Raw genomic sequence first — 23,118 nt, 5'->3', positions numbered from 1 at the left:
AGCAACAGATCTGGGAATCACTGAATAGTAAAAACGTTTAATGAGGAATGTCTTGCATATACTGGTGTAATGACCACGTCGGCTTTAGTGAAGCGTTTCTTAGCCTCTGTGATATGATCGACATGGGGTAGAATAGATTCTGGATTGTTATAATACGTGCTACCTTACGCAGAATATGCTCATCAATTTGTTACAGATTCTTGGTGGACACGATTCCACACCAAGGAAAAAGTGTCCCATGTACATCGTTCATAATGTCTCCAAAATATATTTGTTAACTTACAGACAAGTACTACTGAACTGTTGTATACAAAATTCTTACTTCAACATATGCGAGCCCCGATTACGATTTGAACATGGGTTAGCGAACTTTATCGCTGTAGCATAGACAACCGCTTTTACGCTTTGAGCCAAAGCACTTCACCAGAGTAGTAACTGACCAAATCGACTGCTGACTGTGCAGATATCAATGACGTCATTACGCTAGCGTGATTCAAAATCACGTGACGGGCACATTTGAAGCAAGCCTCGAAGCGGTGCTTTGATCTCCAGTGCTTCAATAGCTCGACACAGTGTCGAAACCTGAGTATCGAGCGGCCATCACTAATTTAATGTGCTGCATTAGTTATGATGGGGTGGAGAAAATCTACACTCATTTAAAAATGAAGTTTAGGGCATTGCAAAGTTAAACTAGAGAGAGAAAACACAATTGTTTAAAGTGGAAATGTCGACTGTAATCTCGACCTAAATGGTGAAAATGAAGAGGAAATGTCAGCTTTATTCTCGACATACACTTTTTTTCCTCACTATGTCCGTATTTTTCTTTCTTCTCCGTGGCCCTAATACGTTTCAGTAAGTCCAAAATAAAATCAGTAAAATAAAGACACTATATAAAATAAAGATTGAGTGGTATACAGGCTAAACATGATCAGAATGATAAATAAGAAAGAAAGAAAGAAAGAAAGAAAGAAAGAAAGAAAGAAAGAAAGAAAGAAAGAAAGATTTTTTTGAGTTAGAAATCTATCTTTTATTAAACATCAGAAATCATTACAAAAACCATCAAACCAAAAACATCAAAAGAGACAAATCCTTCTGTAACCTCTGACTGAGTACAATGTCGTAGTATCATACAGTCATTAAGTCACAACAGGAAAACCAAATCCTCATTCCCAATTTTAAACTTGTATTCATTACACACCACTGTTCTTGTAAAACTTGTAATCTCCCAGAATTCTCAGTGTGCCCTACAGAAGCCCCCCAAGTCAGACTCTCTGTCTCTCTTCATCTTCTCCTTCCTAGTCACATACAATTAGGTCCAGAAATATTTGGACAGAGACAACTTTTTTTCTCATTTTGGTTCTGTACATTACCACAATGAATTTTAAATGAAACAACTCAGATGCAGTTGAAGTGCAGACTTTCAGCTTTAATTCAGTGGGTTGAACAAAAACAACTAAAGCATTTTTTGAACACAATCCCTTCATTTCAAGGGCTCAAAACTAATTGGACAAATGAAATAACTGCAAATAAAATGTTCATTTCTAATACTTGCCAGCCTGAAGTCTTGAATTCCTGGACATCACCAGACGCTGGGTTTCCTCCTTTTTAATGCTCTGCCAGGCCTTTACTTTCAGTTGCTGTTTGTTTGTGGGCCTTTCTGTGCAAAGTTTAGTCTTCAACAAGTGAAATGCCTGCTCAATTGAGTTAAGATCAGGTGACTGACTTGGCCATTCAAGAATTTACCACTTCTTGGCTTTAATAAACTCCTGGGTTGCTTTGGCTGTATGTTTTGGGTCATTGTCCATCTGTATCATGAAACACCACCCAATCAACTTGACATCATTTAGCTGGATTTGAGCAGACAGTATGTCTCTGAACACCTCAGAATTCATTCGGCTGCTTCTCTCCTGTGTCACACATCATCAATAAATACTAGTGTCCCAGTGTCACTGGCAGCCATGCACGCCCAAGCCATCACACTGCCTGCCTCCACCGTGTTTTACAGATGACGTGCTATGCTTTGGATAACGAGCTGTTCCACGCCTTCCTTCTCCATACTTTTTTCTTGCCATCATTCTGGTAAAGGTTCATCTTGGTTTCATCTGTCCAAAGAATGTTTTTCCTTAACTGTGCTGGCTTTTTTAGATGTTCTTTAGCAAAGTCCAATCTAGCCTTTCTATTCTTCAGGCTTATGAGTGGCTTGCACCTTGCACCTTCTTTTTATGGTAGACTTGGATATCGATACGCCGACCCCCTGGATAGTGTTGTTCACTTGGTTGGCTGTTGTGAAGGGGTTTTTCTTCACTATGGAAATGATTCTGTGATCATCCACCACTGTTGTCTTCTGTGAACGTCCAGGGGCCTCATGCATAACGCCGTGCATAGAACTCGCACTATAACATGGCGTAAGCACAACAGCTGAAATATGCTTATGCACAGAAAAATCCAGATGCATAAATCTGTGCGTACTGCAACTTCCACGTTCTTCCGCTACATAAATCCCGGTCAGTGTGAAAAGTAACGCTCGTGCACGCGCTTTCTGTCCCGCCCCAACTCCTCCCAGAATTACACTTCTTTGAATATGCAAATTAATATAAATCACCCTTAAGCTCAGCCTTCAGTGAAAAGACAATGGGGAAAGCACGGGGGAAATATAAGAATTTCAGCAAATACCAAGTGAAGGCAAAGTAAAAACATACATTTGTTGATTTAAAATGTGATATAATCAACAAAATGAAGTTGATCGAGTGACATAGCGTATTGGAGAAACTTGAAAGCTCACATTCACAAAATCACAGGGTGCCGGAAATAAAAAAGAAGTCACATATCAAAGTCGCGGTGAAAAGCCGAGTTGTAGCCCACTGTCACATGACAGCTTATTAAGGTACAGAGAAAAAAAGGCACACAGTAGGAAAAAGCACGAAATGTCCACTTCAATCTCGACATTTCCACTTTAATCACGTAGTTTATTTTGTCATTAAAGTAGAACATCATAAACTTCATCTTAAAATCATTTAATTAACCAGTTTCTCAAATCACATCGTAATTAAAGTAGCACGTTAAATGCTTTGTTTTGTATTTGATCTTCTATGTGCTCTGTGTGTGTGAATCACTACTTGCTTCTTAAACCGGCTCTCTTCCTCCAACTGGACACAGAGTCCATTACATTCGTGATATTACAGCTCTCTGAATAACTAAAATACTGAGATGTATACATGATATCATTTTCATGATGATAGGAGTTACAGCACATTATTACTCATGGGTTTCACGGCGCAGTGATTGTGTGTGACCTTCGATGAAATTATTTATTGCAGCAGTACTCAGGGGTGGCTCTAGGCTTGTGGTGGCACTGGGCAGAGGAAGAATCGGTGGCTCCTTCGCCCTCCAATGTCAGTATGGTAGCTTATGCACGGTGGATGGCCACGTCCGTTGCAGACACTGCATAGCCGCCTCGTGCTCATGACACAAGCATTTAACTTTTGTCGAAATTTGCAGCTGCGTTTTAGCTGTGTCGTTATTTTCTCTTTCATATTCAATATATATTGGAGTGGCCACCCCTGCAGTCCTTGCTTTTCATTCTCCAAGTAAACGATCGCCATACAATCAGCTCTGTAATAGACGTTAAGCCATCTGTAAGCTTAGAGCGCCGTTTCTTCGAAACGTTTAAGGAACATTGAAATATCTTCATAGTAAATGTTTAATTATTCTATCCTTCACGACACTCCCAGTGAAGAATATAGATTATTTAAAGTTGTATCTGTATAATATAATAAACATATTTTGCTGCGACGACCTCAACACAAAAATAAACTGATAGAGACAGAATATCAATGAAGAAGAAAAGAAGGAAAACAAACAGGAAAATCACAAACCTTCAAACTCTCAGACTCTCTATCACAGAGCTCTGTCCACTCAGCACTCTCACGAGAGAAAGAAAGAAAGTAAGAAAGAAAGAAGTCTGATCCCCTCTTCACGTTTTGACCAGGGTCACATCTCTGTCTCCATGACAACATAATCCATCTCTCCATCTTTTTTTTTATCCCCTCAATCAAAATGAGGGTCTTGAGGATCCTAACCTGGCAGCCCGAAGACCAAGGCAGGAACCCACCCTGCAGTCCATTACAGGACCCCTAGTCCCCCAACACACACAAACGAATGACATCTGAGGCAGATAATTAAATCTTTGGGATGTGCGGACATGTGGAGAAAACACACATCCATACAGGATCAGGACCAGCATTTCAACTGAGGTCTTTGGGGATGAGAGGCTGCAGCTCCGTGTGAGGAAACTGAAACCTCTGTGTGGGAGACGTGTGGTGTGTTATAATAAGATAATAAGACTTGAGTTATGGACTCTCCTGATGTTGTGGAGTTTTCTTGATTTGATTTAAAATATAAAAACAAATAACAGGGAGAGTCAGCTGAAGAGAAAGGAGAACCTGAGGGGGACAAAAGGCACAAATCTGTTAGAAAAACACAAAAAGAAAATGAGAGACGCTACATGGAGATCTGCAGGAGAGCAATGAAATGGAAAGTGTGGCTCTGTAGCTCTGAGTCACATCATGAAATGTTACAGGCTTTATTCAGGATTTAAAAAATCATTTTGAATTATCCAGTTTGACTGTAAACTTACTGGCTGGTCAGTGTCAGACTTCAAGAAATTCTGTAAGCAGAGAGTGATGAGAAGTGGAAGTTAAATACAAGAACAGAGTTCATGCAGTTTAATAAAAGGACAAGTGTCTGTCTGTGCATCTGTCCAGCTGCTACATCTCTGTCATTCCAACAGATGGCACAAATGGAGCATCACAAACATTTGTAGTAGTAAAATGATTCACCATCTGTTAGAATGAAAAATGTAATGCAATTTATTGCTACACATATTTGTAGATAGATAGACAGATAAACTGTAGACTGTGGTGGTGAAGGCTTTGGCCTTCAAACCCTGAGGTTGTTGGTTCAAATCCCACTCCTGACACCACTGTCTGACCCTGAGGTGGTCACTTCACCTGCCTGGGCTCTATTTGGAAAAAGAAAAGAAATGGAAGTAATTGTATCACAAATGTCATATAAAGACATCAGCCCAATAAATAAATGTAAATTTACAAATAACTCAGAACAGAGTCAGGCTGGTGTAGCACAGAGTCGTACACATCAGTCAGGAAAGGCAGGAAAAACCAAAATGGTGGAGGAATCGCCATTGATGTCAAAGAGAAGTTCAACTCACTCAGGTGGAGAGCAACATCTCAGTGTGGATGTGTGGATCTGACTTGACCTCGTCAGAGATTGGGGTGTCATATTAGGACGGTGTTAAAGACAATACTGATAATTTAATTAGTTAAATAATCTTAAAAAGGGAAATGTACAAGGAGATATTATAGTCCTGGTGCGCTTGAATTGCCCAAATATGAACTGAGCTAACCTGACAAAGAGAGGAGCAGAAGAACATGAGTTTGTGGACTTAACCAGTGGCTGATTTTTAACACACCAATGAGGAGCGATTGTCACAATGTGAAGGTCTGTAATAATCAGGGTGGATGTGAGGATTGATGAAATGCAGCAGCGCTGTGCAACCATGCAACCTCTCAATTTATGTATCATATCTCAAAATACAGTGTATTTAGAAAGTCTTCAGACTCTTTCTTCACACTTTATTGTGTTGTAAATTTAATTTTTCATGTATGAATTTCCAATTTTTGCCCACTGAATCAACATTTAATAACTCATCATAACAAAGTGAAGTCATGTTAACAGAAAGGTTAATAAATATATTCAGAATCACAAATTGAACTTTCTTCTTCCTAGACGTATTCAGACCCCTTCTTCTGTCTCTCTAAACTGGACTCTGGTCCATCCTGTCTACTTGAGAAATATCCAGAACTTCACTGGAGTCCACCACTGAACTGAGTGGCCGTCGTTTAGAAAGTCAGTCGTGTTTCTGTGTCTAGAAGGTCCTACAATTCACACTGCATGTCAGGAGAAAACGTAAGCCTTGAAGTCCAAAAAACTCTCTGTAGACCTCCACCAAGATCACATTCTGGTAAGATGGAGATCAGGGTGAGGGGATCAAACCATTTCTAACACGTATGAGTGTCCTCAGGAGCACAGTGGCTTCAGAAATTCAGACACAGAAGACGTTTAGGGCCACCAGGACTCTTCTTAGAATTGGCTGTCCAGACAAACTGAGTTACTGGACAAGAAAGGTTTTGGGTCATGGAGGTGACTGAGAACCCAACCGTCACTCTAAGAGAGCTTCAGATGTCCTCAGCTGAGATAGGAGATTTTGTCAGAAGGATGACCATCTCAGCAGGACTCCATCAGTCAGGTGTTCATGGTTGAGTGTTTAATGGTAGGCACTCAACAGTTTAGAGGACTCTGAGGACATGAAGAGACTATCTGGTCTGATGAGACTCACTGACCAAGAGCAGGCACTGCTCATCACCTGCCTAATACCATCATTAAGATGAAGAGTGGAGGTGCCAGCATCATGCCAGGGGGACAGGGTGACAGGACAGAATGAAGGGAAGGAGGTCTGCAGCCAAGCACAGAGAGGTCCTTGCAGAAGACCTGCTGCAGAGTGGGCTGATAGTTCAATGACCTGAAGCAAAGAGCCAAGACAATGATGGAGTGGCTTCAGGAGAAGAGTGTCCTTGAGTGATCCTGGTTTAGACCTCATCAACTGAGCGATTTACTTTCTGAAGAAGATCCAGAAGTTAACATCTGTGCAGTCAACATGACATGAATAGAGGAGGTGACTGAGCCCCTCAATAAACTCATCACTTAGTTTTCAGAATGGCGACGCTTGAAGAAATCAGTGGCTTCCTCAAGTTTAAAGACTTAAAATGAAAGAAAACATTTCAAGTAGAAGTCAGCCAATCTAAAGGTAACCCAGAAGAACAAGAAACACTCACTGTCGAGCACATGAAGAGGTCCAAACTGACGGTAACACCAAACCCATTGTCACCAGAAGACTTGGCTTAAGCTAAAACAGAACTTGGCCACCTCAGTCAATGAGAAGAACTACCAGAAGAATTAAAGCCTTTAAAGAAAAGGGTTTGTGAGATAAAGAACAATCAGATCTTCAAACTGGAGCAAGTCATACAAGATGGAGTAGTGAGAGCTGGAGGAAGACTTGGCAAAGCTGCAATGCCAGATGAAGCTGAACATCCTGTAATTCTACACAAATATTCACATACTGACCACCTTATATTGTAGCACATTCATAAAGAAATCGGCCATTGTGGACACAAATACAGTATATACTGGCACAGCTACACCAGAAATACTGGACACCTCAAGTAAAGTCAACTAACAGATAAATCATTTCAAAGTGTCCAACATGAGAAGATACAATAAGAAAGCAGGGGAACTAAAATGGCAGATTTGCTGAAGATCGTTTGTTTCCTCACCAGCTGCCTTTCTCCGATGTCAGAGTTGATTATTTTGGTCCTTCACAAGTTAAAAGATGATGAAGTCAGGTCAGAGGTGCGGAGTAATCTTCACGTGTCTGACAATCAGAGCTGCACACACAGAGACGGCACTCAGCTTAGCCTCTGATTCTTATATCAACACCACACGCCGATTCACGTGTAGAAGAGGACAAGTTAGAATGACACACTCAGATAACGGGACAAACGTCATTGGAGCTGAAAGAGAGCAACGTGAAGCAATTAAAGATCTCGAGTATGAAAACATCAGCAACGCTGTGATGAAGAAAGAAATCAATTTTAATGTCTTTTGGATAAAAGTGTCTGCTAAATGAGTAAATGAAAACATAGAAAAACTAAAATATCTTAAACACAGCTTACTGAACATTTAAATGATAAAAATTAAAGAATGGAGTAAAATACACTTACAAAAAAAAAAAAAAATAAATAAAAGGCAAGCATAATAAAACAAAAACCTCAAGATACCAAAATCCAACAAACCAAAACCAGAGCAGGAGACCAAAAGGGCCACCAAACATCAAACTGAAAAGCAGAGCCCACCAGACAGGACAAAGCCCAGTGTTGGATCGGCTCTTTCATTTGCAGCTTCTTCTTAAATACCCCTGTGGGCGGAGCTCCTCCTCCTCCTGGGCTCCACAAGAAAAACACAAAAGAAAATGAAGGACAACAAAACTAACAAAATACATAAACATGAGATTAATAAAACAAAATACACGTCAAATCACCATACATACAACAACAAAATCAATACCATTTACAAAACAATTAATATAAATAACAAAAAGATTAATGTAAAAATAAACTCATTTAAGGCAGAAATGAAACCCAAAATGAAACATCACAGCTGACTTCAGTCCTCAATGCACTTCAACGTCTTGTGGTGTCCATGAGTGTCAAATTCACCATTTAATGTCCATCTTTATTAGTAACTGAACATCTCAATAGTGTGGGGGTGTCAGGCTGGAGTGGGTATACGAGGACACAAAGGGGCACACGGGGGCACACAGGACACATGACAGAGCGCAGACACTCAGATGTGGAATGGAGAGCACTGCTCAGGTCTAAATGATCGATTTCACTGCTAGACGTACAAATCAAATATTCAATCCAAATCAACATCTTATTTGTTACTCACTCCATTGTCTTCAGAATTAAAAAGCATATTCTGACTTTTTCAGTGCTACTAAGAAATGGATCATCAATACGGAGTGTTATATCTTCAGATCAGACAACACAGGAGATGTGACCAGAGGTGGTGACAAGTCAGAAGGTCACAGAGGAGCAGATTTGACAAATGTCAGTCATCCTTAATGTTTATTCACCAAACACCATCGGGAGTTTATTATACAAAATGTAAACAGTTATTAGATTTGTATTTTGTTAATACATAACGATTATTAAAAAGCTTTATTAAAATAAATGTTCTTTTCCCATATAGAATCTTACATAACCTAACAAAGCTGCACTGTCCTTAAAGGTAATGACAATATTAAGAAATCTCCACTAAATATCCATTTGATCAAACCCAAATCTTTCCTCCCCCTCAGCCTTGCCATTCATTTAATACTGAGAGTGGCCACTAGAGGGGGCAGTTTGGCAACAGAAGAATCAGCTGACCTGTCAGCTCTGAAGGTCATGTGACTGTGTGATCGCGTCACTCTTATTTTGCTCTTAATTCATTTAAATATTTATTAGTTTTAGATATAATATTCAAAGTTCTTTATTTAAGATGTTTTATTCTTGTGTTTTTACTTTATTCTTATTTCTTTTACACTGCACTGTATTCTGTTCTCCCGTTCACTGCTGACCTTTCCCATGTGTGTAATATGGCGGACTGCACTTCAGTCCCACCCCTCAGTCCTCCTGTTAAAGTCTCCATTCGTCTGACTCTCTGATTGTTTCTCAAACTCTCCTTTCTTGTTTCACTGCTCAGGATTTCACTGAATGCTTTCTGCTTTTATCTTTTTGTTTTCTTTTTTGTATAAATTGCTGTGTAATATTTAGAGTGGCCACAAGGGGCAGTACTTTGGCGACTGACCAATCAGTGACCCCTTCTGTCAATTCGTTGTCTTTCTTATCCGCTTTTCAATTTCAGGTTAGTTGACAAGGTGGGCCAACCCAGGATGGGGTGCCAGTCCACTGCAAAACCACACATGTGCACCCATGTCAAGTGTGTGCCAACTGACAAAGAATTCATTTTTTGAAAATCCTGGAGCTTTCAGGGTACCAAGAGTGACAAATCTGGGGACAAGGAGGAGGTGCAGTTTAAAGTTTAATGTGACATCAACTAAAACACCAAACTCTGTCAGTATGGCTGACATCTGACTGATTGGTGAGTCCTCATCTTCAGACATTCACAGTGAATTCATTCTGAAGTGAAGGACCCTTTGAGTGACCAATGGAGGGTCACAAAATGTCTGGTGAGTGGACAACACTCCAGTCCCATCTGTCACTCTCTGCTCCTATATATAGTCACTATTCAAGAGCTCTCCATACTGAGTCTGTATAGCGCCTTTCAGTTGTGCTGATCCAGCAGGACCACACGCCTGTCCTACTTAACAGCTGACATTCACTGACACTTGGGGGCCTTAGTAATTGTTTTGGTGTCAGCCTGAAGGACATGTGGCTGTGAATCAACCCCTGCTGCTGGCTGCTGGTCAGACTGGTATTTGTGACACACACAACTGATTAGCTACTCAAACCCAATGATAATGGAGACCCTGACAGCTTCACTCGCCACTCATTCTCATCCACAAATTCAATCACAAAGGTGGTGATACCAACCCACCCATCTTATAAATTTAATTTCACACCAGACTACAAACACAAAGAGGACCTGCGCTTGTAGGGACATCATGTGACCGGTGGAGGGTACTGGTCACTGGTCACATGGTGTCAAATGACAGATTATTACACTGGAGTTATGACCAAACCAAAACCCTGGATAGAGGGGCTCAGTGAAGGAGGTGTTGAATCTGTGCAGGAGGGTCATTGTGTGTGAGACGCTATAAAATGACAGAGAGCCAGCAGGCCAGTCCAGATACACACCTATTCTGGGGCTGTAGGGGGCGCTAATTAGAGTCCGCTTGTTATTGTGCCACACAGAGTACTGGGATTGAGTCCACCGCAAACTCCAGGACTTTTCGTTGTTTCCAAGGCCGCACTCCCTACCCTCTCCTTTCCTGCCCAGTCCTTTATATGCGACTCCAATCATCATGAAGTCTCCACTGCACTCCACCTCCCAGTAACAGCGAGTCCCAGTCAGACCCTCTCTGCACAGAACTTGGGCCCAGTAGTCAAATCTGTTAGTATGATCAGGATATTCGGCTTTTGTCCACTCATATGTCACCTTCTTGTTCCATTCAGACAGACGGAGGTCTCTGTGTGCCGTGTTGATATCCAGTGTGATGGGACAGAAGTCTGAAAGGAGAGAAAAGAAAATGAGTGAGGAAATCTGGGAGTGTGTAATGGGACTGGGGGCGGAGCAAAACACAGATAATTAACAAGAACCAATTAGGAGCTGCGGTGACGAGACACTACTAGTAAAGAGCTCATCTGATTGGACAGAATCTTCTTCTTCTTCTTTCAGCTTCACCCATTAGGGGTTGCCACAGCGGATCATCCTCTTCTGCATCTTGTTCTGTTACACTCATCACCTCCATGTCCTCTCTCACCACATCCATAAACCTTCTCTTAGGCCTTCCTCTTTTTCTCTTCCCTTGCAGATCTATCATTAGCATCCTTCTCCCAATATACCCAGCATCTCATGTCCAAACCAACGCAATCTTGCCTCTCTGAATTTGTCTCCCAACCGTCCAACTTGAGCTGATCCTCTAATGTCCTCATTTCTAATCCTATTCATCCTCATCACACCCAGTGCAAATCTTAACATCTTTAACTCTGCCACCTCCAGCTCTGTCTCCTGCTTTCTGGTCAGTGCCACCGTCTCCAGCTCATGTAACATAGCTGGTCTCACTACTGTCCTGTAGACCTTCCCTTTCACTTTTGCTGATACTCGTCTGTCACAAATCACTCCTGACACTCTTCTCCACCAATTCCACCCTGCCTGCATTCTCTTTTTCACATCTCTTCCACAATCCCCATTACTCTGTACTGTTGATCCTAAGTATTTAAACTCATCCACCTTCGCCAGTTCTACTCCCTGCATCCTCACCATTCCACTGACCTCTCTCTCATTCACACACATGTATTCTGTCTTGTTCCTACTGAACTTCATTCCTCTCCTCTCCAGAGCAGATCTCCACCACTCCAGGGTCTCCTCAACCTGCTCCCTACTATCGCTACAGATCACAATGTCATCAGCAAACATCACAGTCCACGAGGACTCCTGTCTAATCTTGTCTGTCAACATGTCCATCACCATTGCAAATAAGAAAGGACTCAGAGCCGATCACTGATGTAATCCCACCTCCACCTTGAATGCATCCGTCACTCCTACCGCAGACCTCACAACGGTCACACTGCCCTCTTACATATCCTGTACAACTCTTACGTACTTCTCTGTCATTCCCAACTTCCTCATACAATACCACAGCTCCTCTAGAGGCACATCTTTATTCTTTATCACCCTAACCTGCTGCTCATCTTTCCCAGCTCAAGTCCCTCTGTCTAGCCCACCAGTCCTCTTCTCCCTCCTTAATGTCTAATCTCTCATACAACTCATCATATGCTTTTCTTTAGCCTTCGCCACCTCTCTCTTCACCTTCCGCCTTATCTCCTTGTGCTCTTGTCTACTTTCTGCATCTCTCTGACTATCCCACTTCTTTTTTGCCATCCTCTTCCTCTGTATACTCTCCTGTACTTCCCCAATCAATCACAAGGTTTCCTTTTCCTCCTTCCTCTTTCCAGATGTCATGCCAAGCACCCTTCTTGCTGTCACCCTTACTACATCTGCTGTAGTTTCCCAGCTGTCTGGTAATTCTTCACTGCCACCCAGTGCCTGTCTCACCTCCTCCTTAAACTCAAACTTGGAGTCTTCCTTTTTCAGTTTCCACCATTTGATCCTTGGCTCTGCCCTCACTCTTCTCCTCTTCTTGATCTCCCCTGTCACCACTTTGCAGTCTTCAATCTCCCTCAGATCAACTCTTCTTCATAGGATGTAATCTACCTGTGTGCATCTTCCTCCACTCTTGTACATCACCCTATGTTCCTCACACTTCTTAAAATATTTATTCACCACAACCATGTCCATCTTTTTGGCAAAATCCACTATCTTCTGACCTTCTTCATTCCTTCATACCTACCCATCACCTCCTCGTCTCCACTGTTCCCTTCACCAACATGCCCATTGAAATCCACTCCAATCACCACTTTCTGTCCCTTGGGTACACTGTTCATCACTTCATCCAACTCACTCCAAAAATATTCTTTCTCATTCATTGCACACCCAACTTGCGGTGCATATGCACGAACAACATTCATTATCACACCTCCAATTTCCAGCTTCGCAATCTGATACTCTCTTTACCTCCAGAACACTCTTAACCTACTGTTTCTTCAGAATATCCCCTACTCCATTTCTCCTCCCATCCACACCATTATAGAACAATTTGAATCCACCTCCGATCCACCTGGCCTTACTCCCCTTCCATTTAGTCTCTTGCACGCATGATATATCAACCTTCCTTCTCTCCATCATATCTGCTAATCTCTCCCCTTACAGTCATACAGCCAACATTCAAAGTTCCTAGCCTCAGTTCCACTCTCTTTACTTTCCTCCTCTCCTCCTGCCTCCGGATATGTCTCCCCCTCTTGTTCTTCTTTGGCTAACAGTACTGGTGGCGGTCATTGTTAACTTAGGGCTCGACCGATCCGGTATGGAAATTTGTATTGTTGTCCGCAAGTTGAATTGGCAAAATTTTACACCGGATGCCCTTGCTGACGTAACCCTCCCCATTTATCTGGGCTTGGGATCGGCACAAAGAAACACACTATTTGTGCATCCCCTGTGGCTGGGTTCTGATTGGACAGAATCTGTGGGGATTTAAAATAAAATTCTAGAATCACAATAAATCTAAATCCCATTTATTCTCCAGTACTTCATGTGCAGGAATTTGACTTGGTAGATTTGGAGCTCCATATAACGGAACACAACATCACAGACAAATAATAGAAATAGCAAGACAAACTTCAAACCAAGTTGTAGAATAATCCAATTATAAAGGAGATGTGCTGATAGTGATGTGCCAGTGAGAGTGTGTAGTGTGTATTCCCGTGCTCACACACACACATGTCCTCACACTGTACACACACACACACACCTTCACACAGTCTCTGACACATGAATACACACAGAAGATGACTAAGTTACTGCTGGGAGAGGCTGTCGCTCTGGCTAAGAAACTCTGGAGGTGTCTGTTAGTTTGAGTTTGAATTGACAGAAGCGTTTGGGAGTTTGTGTGAAGAAGTGATGAGCTGCTGAGAGGAGTCCGTGGTGGTCCTTATGACACGGTTAGTGACACGAGATGTCTACAGGTCTGCACAGATGAGGAGAACAGCAACACACTTTCATTTATTTATGAAGTGTAACTTTGGTGAGCCAAACCAGACACCAATGGAGAATGCGATTACACTTTCAATTACGGGTTTGTGAAACTGAATAAGAATTGGCTGTGAAATATTTAATTTCTTTCTGCCTTCTTAGTGATGCTATAACCCGGGGACTGCCCATACTGTTAATGTATATGTTAATGTTGGTGTACATTGTATTTTTATGTGAAACATACTAAGCTGATTTCATTTAATGCCATGTGATGTATAAATTGATTATTATTATCAAAATTATAAGGGAATGACTGAAGTTGAAAAGCATCAGAAAGGAGACACTGGAATATAGAAAGAGAAAACAGCAGGAAGTGCAAAGAAAAAAATAACAGAATAGAAAAAGGACAAAAGACACTGGAGGTCAGACTGTTGTTAGAGGTGGATATGGCATAATTGGCTGGATTTCATTTTTATTTCCCATGAGATCACTTGCCACTTAAGAGACTCCAGTCTAAAAGAGTGCTTTGGTGCTTCGCTATCCTGAATCTCAATATCCCATAATGCACCAGTGACAGGACCCTTATCACTTTGAGCTTTTCAGTCACACCACACTCACATAATACTTTCCGATGGCTACACTTTCATATTATAAGAGTGACCTGAGATATTAAAAGTGAAATGATGATAAATTCAATGAATTGACAGACTCACATTGTAAAAATTCCTCTCTGCTCTGAGGTTCAGGAGGCTGTAGTGTGAAGATTGGAGCTTCACGACCTGAAAATACAAAGAAACGAGAGAGAATGGAAAATGTTACGATTAGGGTTGTTAGTAGAATATTTTTTTAATTGCATTCAATTGAACTTCTATGAAATTATTTGTAATTAATTACACATTACAGCACATGTTTCATAGAATTATTACAGAGTAACTAGGTGTTATTACCTGGTACTTACTGTGTAATGCTGTGCATACATCCTTAGAAAAATTGTGGAATAAGAATTATAATTTAGTATTTAATTATAGTGTTACACTGTATTACAAGGTAAGTACTAGGTAATAACACCCAGTTACTCTGTAATTATACAAATAAATTCAATCGTACGTACAGCATAATTATGGACACTTAATCTAAAGTGATTATGGTTTATTATATCCTATGAACTACATCATCAGATCAGCTATAAATATAATAATTTTAGTATTGTTATATAGTGGAATTAATTGTCAGTGAATTTCAGGAATTTCATTCATTGTTAAGGTTATTTCAAACAACAGACAGTATTTTGGACATGTCTGTAACTTCGCTCAAGGCCACTGACATCATTATTTTACCTTCTTAACCAGTTGCTAAGGCACACAAGTTTGTTCACATTTTTAAATTCCAAAGTAGATCTCTTTTTGTGCGCAACATGAAAAAGTAAAAAGGCAGCTGCACAATGTAGTATCGAACAAGAGCATCAAAGACTGATTTTGAAATTAAATAATAAACCACCTGAGTCACAACCTCCTAATTTTATTGTCAGGTTGTAATTCAATTTTTTTGCTTGTTTGTATTTATTAATAGTTTGTAGCTATTTTATGAAATAAATTACATTACTTGGCACAACATAGAGTTGCTTCTGTGATTACTCATCGTGTTTATTTTGAATACTTATAGCTGCAGGAGCTCTAGAATAAATGTCTAGTATATGAAGGCCTTTTGTTATTGAGGCAACTGTTGTTACATTACAGCTTTAAGCACCACAGCGTCCTCAGGCTTTTTAACACTAGAATTACCAGAACCTACGAAAAAACTCGAAGATCCATCCCACCTTAAATCGCTTCTCACCTCTCCGTCAGCATCTTTTGTCCTGTAAATGTGTTGATAAGCAGCAAGCAGCCTGCTATCACATCCCCCTCCGAGGCACAATTTTCTCAGCTCAAGTCTGTTTACCTGCGTGTCAGTTACTTGGAGTTGTATAGAATGAGAAGTCAAGCAAAATGACACCTTTTATAAATATCATATTGTTATTTGGAACACATGCATTTCATGTGTGTTCCGTGTCTAAAACGATCTATGTAAACACATCGTTAAAAAAGAAACGTTTTTCATGTTTAAGTAATAATTTGCAAAATGTAGACATGAAGTTTATAATGTGTGAAGCCTGAAGTCCAAATATCAAAGAAACACTTTCACAAAAGGTACAAATATAACAGAACACGTACGCTTTTATTCAAAGATATAACTGCAGAAAAACAACACGCGTTAGGGTGCGACATTGACACGTATTTACTACGACTGCTTCAGTGGTGCAACGTGATCAACTGTTGACTGGTACTCAAAACTTCACGGGTTTGATCCCCGATGAGTCTGTTATGAGAAGTCAGCTGCTTTTATTCCTACAATTTTAGAATAAAAACATACATTTGATTTCAGTCTGTAACAGCCGGTGTAAATGTATGATACTTGTAAAGGTTAGCTTTGTTTTTTTTTTTTTTTAATTATTCAGTTTCATTCTCTCAGTCGTGTTCATGATCCTACCCTAGCCCCCCTCCCCATCTGACACTGTTGTTTTCACATAAAGACGCGCTATAGCTCTGCACTTTGTAGGTAGTAAGTAAATAAATCCAAATAAATAACATTCGATAAGGCTTTTATGAAAGTAACATATAAATGGTGATGTACAAGTATAACAAAACAAGTGCACTTTTATTCAAGACCATAACCGAAGAAAAAAGAAAGTCACAATTACATTGCAGAGCTTCCTGTGTTTGAGCGACATGGGCATGCTCAAAATATACACGTGTAATGCCACAAAAAGTGCACATAGACACTTCAGTTCGCCAGCATTGGTACGAGAATGCACTCTGACTTCTTTTTAGGGCACATACACTGTCCAGATGTTATTTATTTGGATTTATTTACTTACTTTCTACAGAGTGCAAAGCTATAGCGCTCTTTATGTGAAAATAGCAGTGTTAGGTGGCGAGGTGGGGGGGTAAGATCATGATCGCGACTGAGAGACTGAAACTGAATGAAATGAAACCCATCTGAGCAGAAGCTCATTTAGTTCATTTTAAAGTAATGGAAAGTCTGGTGTCCAGCATCTGTGCCAGGGTATTATGTCATCCAGTGTCCATTAAAGTGTGGCAATGTCCAAGGAACAGAAGAAACATAAAAGCACAAAGAAAGAGGAATGTAAGGGCTAGCTTGTCAGGTACACCATCCATCCATCCATCCATCCATCCATTTTCCAACCCGCTGAATCCGAACACAGGGTCACGGGGGTCTGCTGGAGCCAATCCCAGCCAACATAGGGCACAAGGCAGGAAGCAATCCTGGGCATGGTGCCAACCCACCCACCGCAGGACACACACAAACACACCCACACACTAGGGCCAATTTAGAAATGCCAATGTCAGGTACACCGAGGTTCATAAATCTACATCATGATCAAAACAGATAGACATACCATTGTAATATTAACCTTTTTTAAAAATGGGTGTTTCACTGTGTAAATAAGAAATCAAATATTTACTTTAAACATTCAAAAATTCTCCTCAATATGAGAGTGTGATATCACTTAGCTAGTCACTGTAAGAAACAGTAAAACAGTCGTAACAGTAAAGGCTTAGAGATAAATGTAAAAGAGCTGGCCTTCTTTATGCATCTCAGTGTCCCTTTTATTGTCACTCTGGTCCTCCTTATGGAGTTTAACAAAACATGAACAGGAACAGTACCTGGTGGAGTCCATATCGGGATGTCCCACTTGCTGATCTTCTCCATACTCGTTTTTAGACCTGACAGCTCCTCTAGCAGGTCCTCAGAAGAAAAGTCAAGTATGACAGTGAAGCTGAGTGAGTCTCTATTAGGGGGAAGGACACAGCGAGATGAAAAAGTCTGCATCAGGAGAGAAGAGGGAACAAGGAGAAATAAAAAGTAACATTAATAAGAAGGACCTACACTTAACTAAACATCAGTGTGGTGGGTAGTCATCTTGGGTTTAGATAGAGAGAATACTTTTCATTCGTTTACTATTTATTTTTAAGAGACTGTTTCATTATAATGGATGATTAGATGTCATTGGCCTTGATGTTCAAAAAGCTTTTCACACAGAAGTCCATAAGAGATCAGTCATAGGAATGTAGATAAATGGACTGAGGGGGCAACGGATAGGCAGGGGCAGATAAACGTAATTAGATAGATAGATAGATAGATAGATAGATAGATAGATAGATAGATAGATAGATAGATAGATAGATAGATAGATAGATCGGTTGTACATTTGTCCAAAGGGGGAAATTTTGCAATTAAATTAAATCCAAAGACTTACGCACACTATTCAGTATAATCCTACACTAGAAGGTCCACAGCTAGAAATTGTGTGACTTGTCAGAAAGATTTGGGAGCCTTTTGTGCTCATCACAGTTCTGTAATCTGTCGTGTAGACTGGACTGTGGGGTTTGAGCTGTGAGGTAATGCTGAAGGATTTGAATGTCATCAGTTAAAGGACAGAGACATGAGGAGGTGACATGACAGGAGAGTTTATGGAGTTGGTGTCTTTTTTGTCAGGTGTCATCTTAAAATGACTCTTATTAAGAATAAATTTCATACAGATTTAATTTCTCAAACAGACAACTATAGACTGACCTGCCTGTCAGGTACTGTAGATAAAGGCAGGAACTTTGAGAGTTTTTTTCATAAATGTAATAAATATTAGTCAAATAAGAAATTGAACTGAATGGCCTGTTCTTGCCATTTGTAAAAACTCCTCAGATCTTTTGAATTTGACTTTGAATACACTGCACAACAAAGGTTTTGCTTTTTGAACCCTGTTGGGTGTTTCTTATAGAGTTTTGGGTGCTGATCACGAATATCACATCAACATTTACCCATCACATACCATTTCAGTTTTGATTTTTTCTTATATTTGTATCCAAACATTTTTGCTCCCATAAGTGACTTATCAACAATGGTTTGTGCAGCCTGGTCATGTCCAGGTATGGCATCAGGCCAAGTTGGAAGCTGTTCTGTGGAAGTTGACATCCTGGGCAGGTCGGAACGAGCTTGACGTTGTCTCACATGCTATAAAGGTGGCTTGCATACACCAATCCTGCTCCTTTGGTTAATATAGATAGTCAGTGTGTATGTATAGTATCAGTATAGTAAAGTATAGTATCTCTAACAATAGAACAGTAAGTAAGCTTGATGCTATAGACGTTTTGGTGTCATCATGGTGATATGTCTCGTCAGTGTCATAACAGCCTCGATATATTCTGCTGTATCTGTGGCGAATATACACTTGTGCCTCAGAGACGTTGGATAACTGCTCTTGTGAAGAAAGCTTATCATCTGTAGTTTGGCTGGTGATCAAGACAAGGAATGGATGCCTCACATTTGCTGTGAAACATGTGCTGTCAGTCTGAGATCCTGGCTCAGAGGCACTAGAAAGACATAATATGGCGAGAACAGAAAGAGCATGTGACAGACTGTTACTTCTTTTTGACTAATGTGTCTGCTTCCTCTGCCAAAAACAAGAAGTCAATTGAATATCCTCCTCTGCCTTCAGCAATGAGACCCGTGCCACATGACGACAGTCTTCCAATTCCAAAACTACCAGGGGATTGAACCTTAGATGAACCAGATGAAGAAACTGCAATGCAGGGTACTGACAGTGACATTGACCTGGATTTTGAACCGTGCTCATCAGGCGATCCACATCTGATAACACAGTCCGAATTGAACGATTTGGTCAGAGATTTGGGGAACACAGCAAAACCTGAGCTGCTGGGTTTGAAACTGCATTTTATGTGTTTCGAGGCCCACATCATGATATATGTTTCTGTTGTGACATTGAAGGATTGCTCTCGGCCTTAGGTTGTGATCACAACCTGGAAGAGTGGCGTCTCTTCATTGATCCGTCATTGTTAAGCCTGAAATCTGTTTTGCTACACAATGGCAACCTTTATCCTTCAGTACCTGTTGGCTATGCAGCACACATGAAAGAAACGTATGAGAATATAGAACTGTTGCTGAAGCTCGTCCAGTATAGCAAGTACAACTGGAATATCTGTGGAGATCTTAAAGTTGTTGCTGTGTTACTAGGAGTGCAGCTCGGCTATACAAAGTACTGTTGTGAATGGGACAGCCGTGCTAAAGAGTCGCACTATTCTCGACAGAACTGGCCACTCCGTAAAAAGTTAGTTCCAGGATAGAAAAATGTAGCACATGAATCGCTTGTTGACCCGGCAAAGATATTTTTGCCTCATCTTCACATAAAACTGGGACTGATGAAGAAATTTGTGAAAGCACTAAACAAGGAAGGCGAAGGATTTCGTTATTTAAGACAGATGTTCCCAAGAATAACTGATGCCAAGATCAAAGAGGGCATTTTTGTTTGCCCCCAGATCAGACATGTTATGAGTGACAAGCGGTTTGAAGATCTGTTAGTTGGACCGGAAAAAAATTGTCTGGAAAGAATTCAAAGACGTTGTTGACAATTTTCTGGGCAATTACAGAGCCCCAAACTACTTTCAGCTGGTAGACAAACTTCTCAAAGCATACAAGATAATGAAGAGCAACATGTCACTCAAGATTCATTTCCTCCACTCACACTTAGACTTCTTCCCTGCAAATCTCGGTGCTGTCAGTGACGAACACAGTGAAAGGTTTCAGCAGGACATTGCTACGATGGAGAAACGATACCAGGGCAAGTGGAATCAATAAATGCTTGCTGACTACTGTTGGACACTGCAATGTGATGCACCAGACATCGAATACAAAAGAAAATCGGGAGAAAAGCACTTATAATTCTGTTGAATTTAATATCTTATGTGAAACATAAATGGGACTAAATACGCTATTGTCAGTAAACATATAAATGTCTATTTCTCAGAGTTCCTATGTGATGCAGTAAAACCAAAACATATTTGAGCATACCAAGAAGGTACCTGTCACAATCAGCAAAGATTTTTCAAGAAGCAAGACTTGTCTCACTGTAAAGTGTCGCTCTCACCTGCAGGAAGTGGACGTGGTCCTTCATTTCTGAAAGCTTGTTCAGCTCAGAGTCTTTTCTCTTCAGCTCCTTGATCTCCTTCTCCAGTTGCTCCATGACTTTTTTAGCCTTCTCAACATTTCTCTTTTCTTGTTCTCTGAACTTCTCAGTCAGTTTCTTATGGGCTTCCTCAATGCATTGAATCAGATCAGTGAAGCTCTTGTCATGTTCTTCCATCTTTTGTTTCACTGAGATCTGATTGAATGGGAGAAAAATATTGAATTGAGCCAGCTACTTAAAAAAAGCATAAGACACCTTTGTTGGTATTTTGATGTCATAAAGGAGAGTTTGAATTAGGAGAAAATCAGTTGCAGACCATCTCCTAGTCTCCCAGACAATAGTTTTCCTTGGTATGCTGGGTAACAGCATCTGCAAGACTGTAGGGAAGGTTTACTCTTAATAATTGGCTCCTCCATATGTACGAGAGCCATTGGCAGGACAGCTCTATTGTTACATAGACCTGCCTTTAAAAATGAGCTTCTCCTGGTCATGCTGGGATTGAGAGTGAAGCTGGAAGAAGAAAAAGAAGGACAAGAAGAAGAAGTTTGCTTGCTGTGTGTTTTAAGTGCTGAACTGACAGCTTTTGTTTGAAAATGACGACAACTGCTCCTGTCTTCGCAACAATAAAGCAGATGTTTTTCAGCAACCTGAACTCCCTCATTCTAATACAACTCTGTGACCCAAATATCACCACTTACTCTCTCTATATATTTCTTTTGGGTCAGAGACTTGTGTATAATGGTTTTGTTCTGGTTTGGTGTGTGAGCTGTCACCATGCCAAATTAATGAGATCAAGACATTAAACATGATTGTCTAGATGCTGGTCAAGGGGTTTCTGATTTCATTTAATTTCATGAACTCTTTGCTCATCATCCTTCACCCATCTGTTTTACATTATAAACCTCAGACTTGTAAGACTTTATATGACGGGTTGATGTATTTTTATTTCCTTCATTTAACTTTTCATTATTACTAATAACTGCCATTTCAACGATAGCTCATACTTGTATGGCTCACTCAGATGTCATTGGCGTGAGGTTTAGTGTGCAGGTGGGTCACCATCAGTTGTAAGTGTGGGGTATGAGGTGCACACTGTCCAAGATCATCAACCCCAGAGCTGGAGGTGTTCATCTGTTTTCAGGGCTTTGCAGAGCTGGACAATCACTCTGATATCTTCCTTCAAACACAGAGAGTTTCTGTATGACGTGCTGCTTTCTGGGTACTCAGGTACAAAACCTCTCTGGATAGCCGGATAGGCTCATGGCCAGAGCAGCAGAGTACCAGATGTCATTATTAAGCATGTGCAGTTGCCATTGCACAACTGAAATAGGTGGGTCGGACTGCCAGTTCTGCAGGACAAATTTAAAGAGTTCCTACAAAGTAGAGGAGCAGAACTGACAAGTGGTCATCTCAGAACTTCTACCTGTGCCACAACAGTTCTCATGAGATTAGGAAGATTAGAAGGCTTAATGCACATCTGATAATTTTAGTGTTGGAAGAAATAGGGACGGCTTACATTTTAACTTGAGGGGCACTAATGTAAGTTTAATATGTAGCACAAATCAATTGAGTGACAAAGATCAAGAAGAGGAGTGTCAGTGAGCAGTCAGATTGGGCATAGACAGGGATTTCATGTTTCACTAATGTGCAGGAATTCTATAAGGTAATCAGAAAAGCATAAAAGTATAAACTCTGATGGAGGTCAGTCTGGCAGGAGGGCTCTCTTTCAGTCACTTGTTCATCCTTGACTGTTACTTCAGTGTTTTTATTGGACTGTGCCACAATGAATGACACTTTGTGCCCCGCCCACTGTCTCTGAACAGAAGGACAAACCCTGTTTACTGGTCCTGCTGCATTTAATACTTTAATACAACAGATGGCACTAAGCCCATTAATGTAAGTCCATGATAAATAAATCAATTTGGAAAAGTTCAGCCAGTCCAGGCACAGAAATGTGTGTGACGTGTTCATCCTTTATCAGAAGAGAACTCTCTCATAAATGAATCCTAGAAGAATAGGGCATAAAACAAGGAGCAACTCATGCTAGTGTGCCAGTGAATGTGGCAGAGTCCTAAAGAAACCCACACTGGAAATCCTAATGGGGCAATTTACAGTCTCTTCCAATAAAC

The 23,118-nt window shown here is 40.6% G+C and overlaps 1 protein-coding gene across 2 annotated transcripts in view; it reads right to left on the bottom strand.

Moving 5' to 3' along the window:
* Window positions 1-8,095: 8,095 nt before the first annotated feature.
* Window positions 8,096-23,118, bottom strand: part of LOC120528429 (tripartite motif-containing protein 16-like) — a 108,321-nt gene continuing 93,298 nt past the window's right edge. For both annotated transcript variants that reach the window (XM_039752581.1, XM_039752582.1), the window contains exons 4-7: window positions 20,951-21,184; window positions 17,676-17,835; window positions 14,664-14,729; window positions 8,096-10,868 (exon numbers count right to left, since the gene is read on the bottom strand). In XM_039752581.1, coding sequence (XP_039608515.1) covers window positions 10,327-10,868; window positions 14,664-14,729; window positions 17,676-17,835; window positions 20,951-21,184 — 1,002 coding nt within the window. In that variant the 3' untranslated portion in view covers window positions 8,096-10,326. The remainder of the gene's footprint in view (window positions 10,869-14,663; window positions 14,730-17,675; window positions 17,836-20,950; window positions 21,185-23,118) is intronic.

Source organism: Polypterus senegalus, chromosome 4 (assembly GCF_016835505.1).
Source record: "Polypterus senegalus isolate Bchr_013 chromosome 4, ASM1683550v1, whole genome shotgun sequence".
In the NCBI taxonomy this organism is placed as follows: Eukaryota; Metazoa; Chordata; class Cladistia; order Polypteriformes; family Polypteridae; genus Polypterus; species Polypterus senegalus.
Note: the sequence above shows the minus strand (reverse complement) of the source record. Positions and strands in the feature narration are given on the sequence as shown.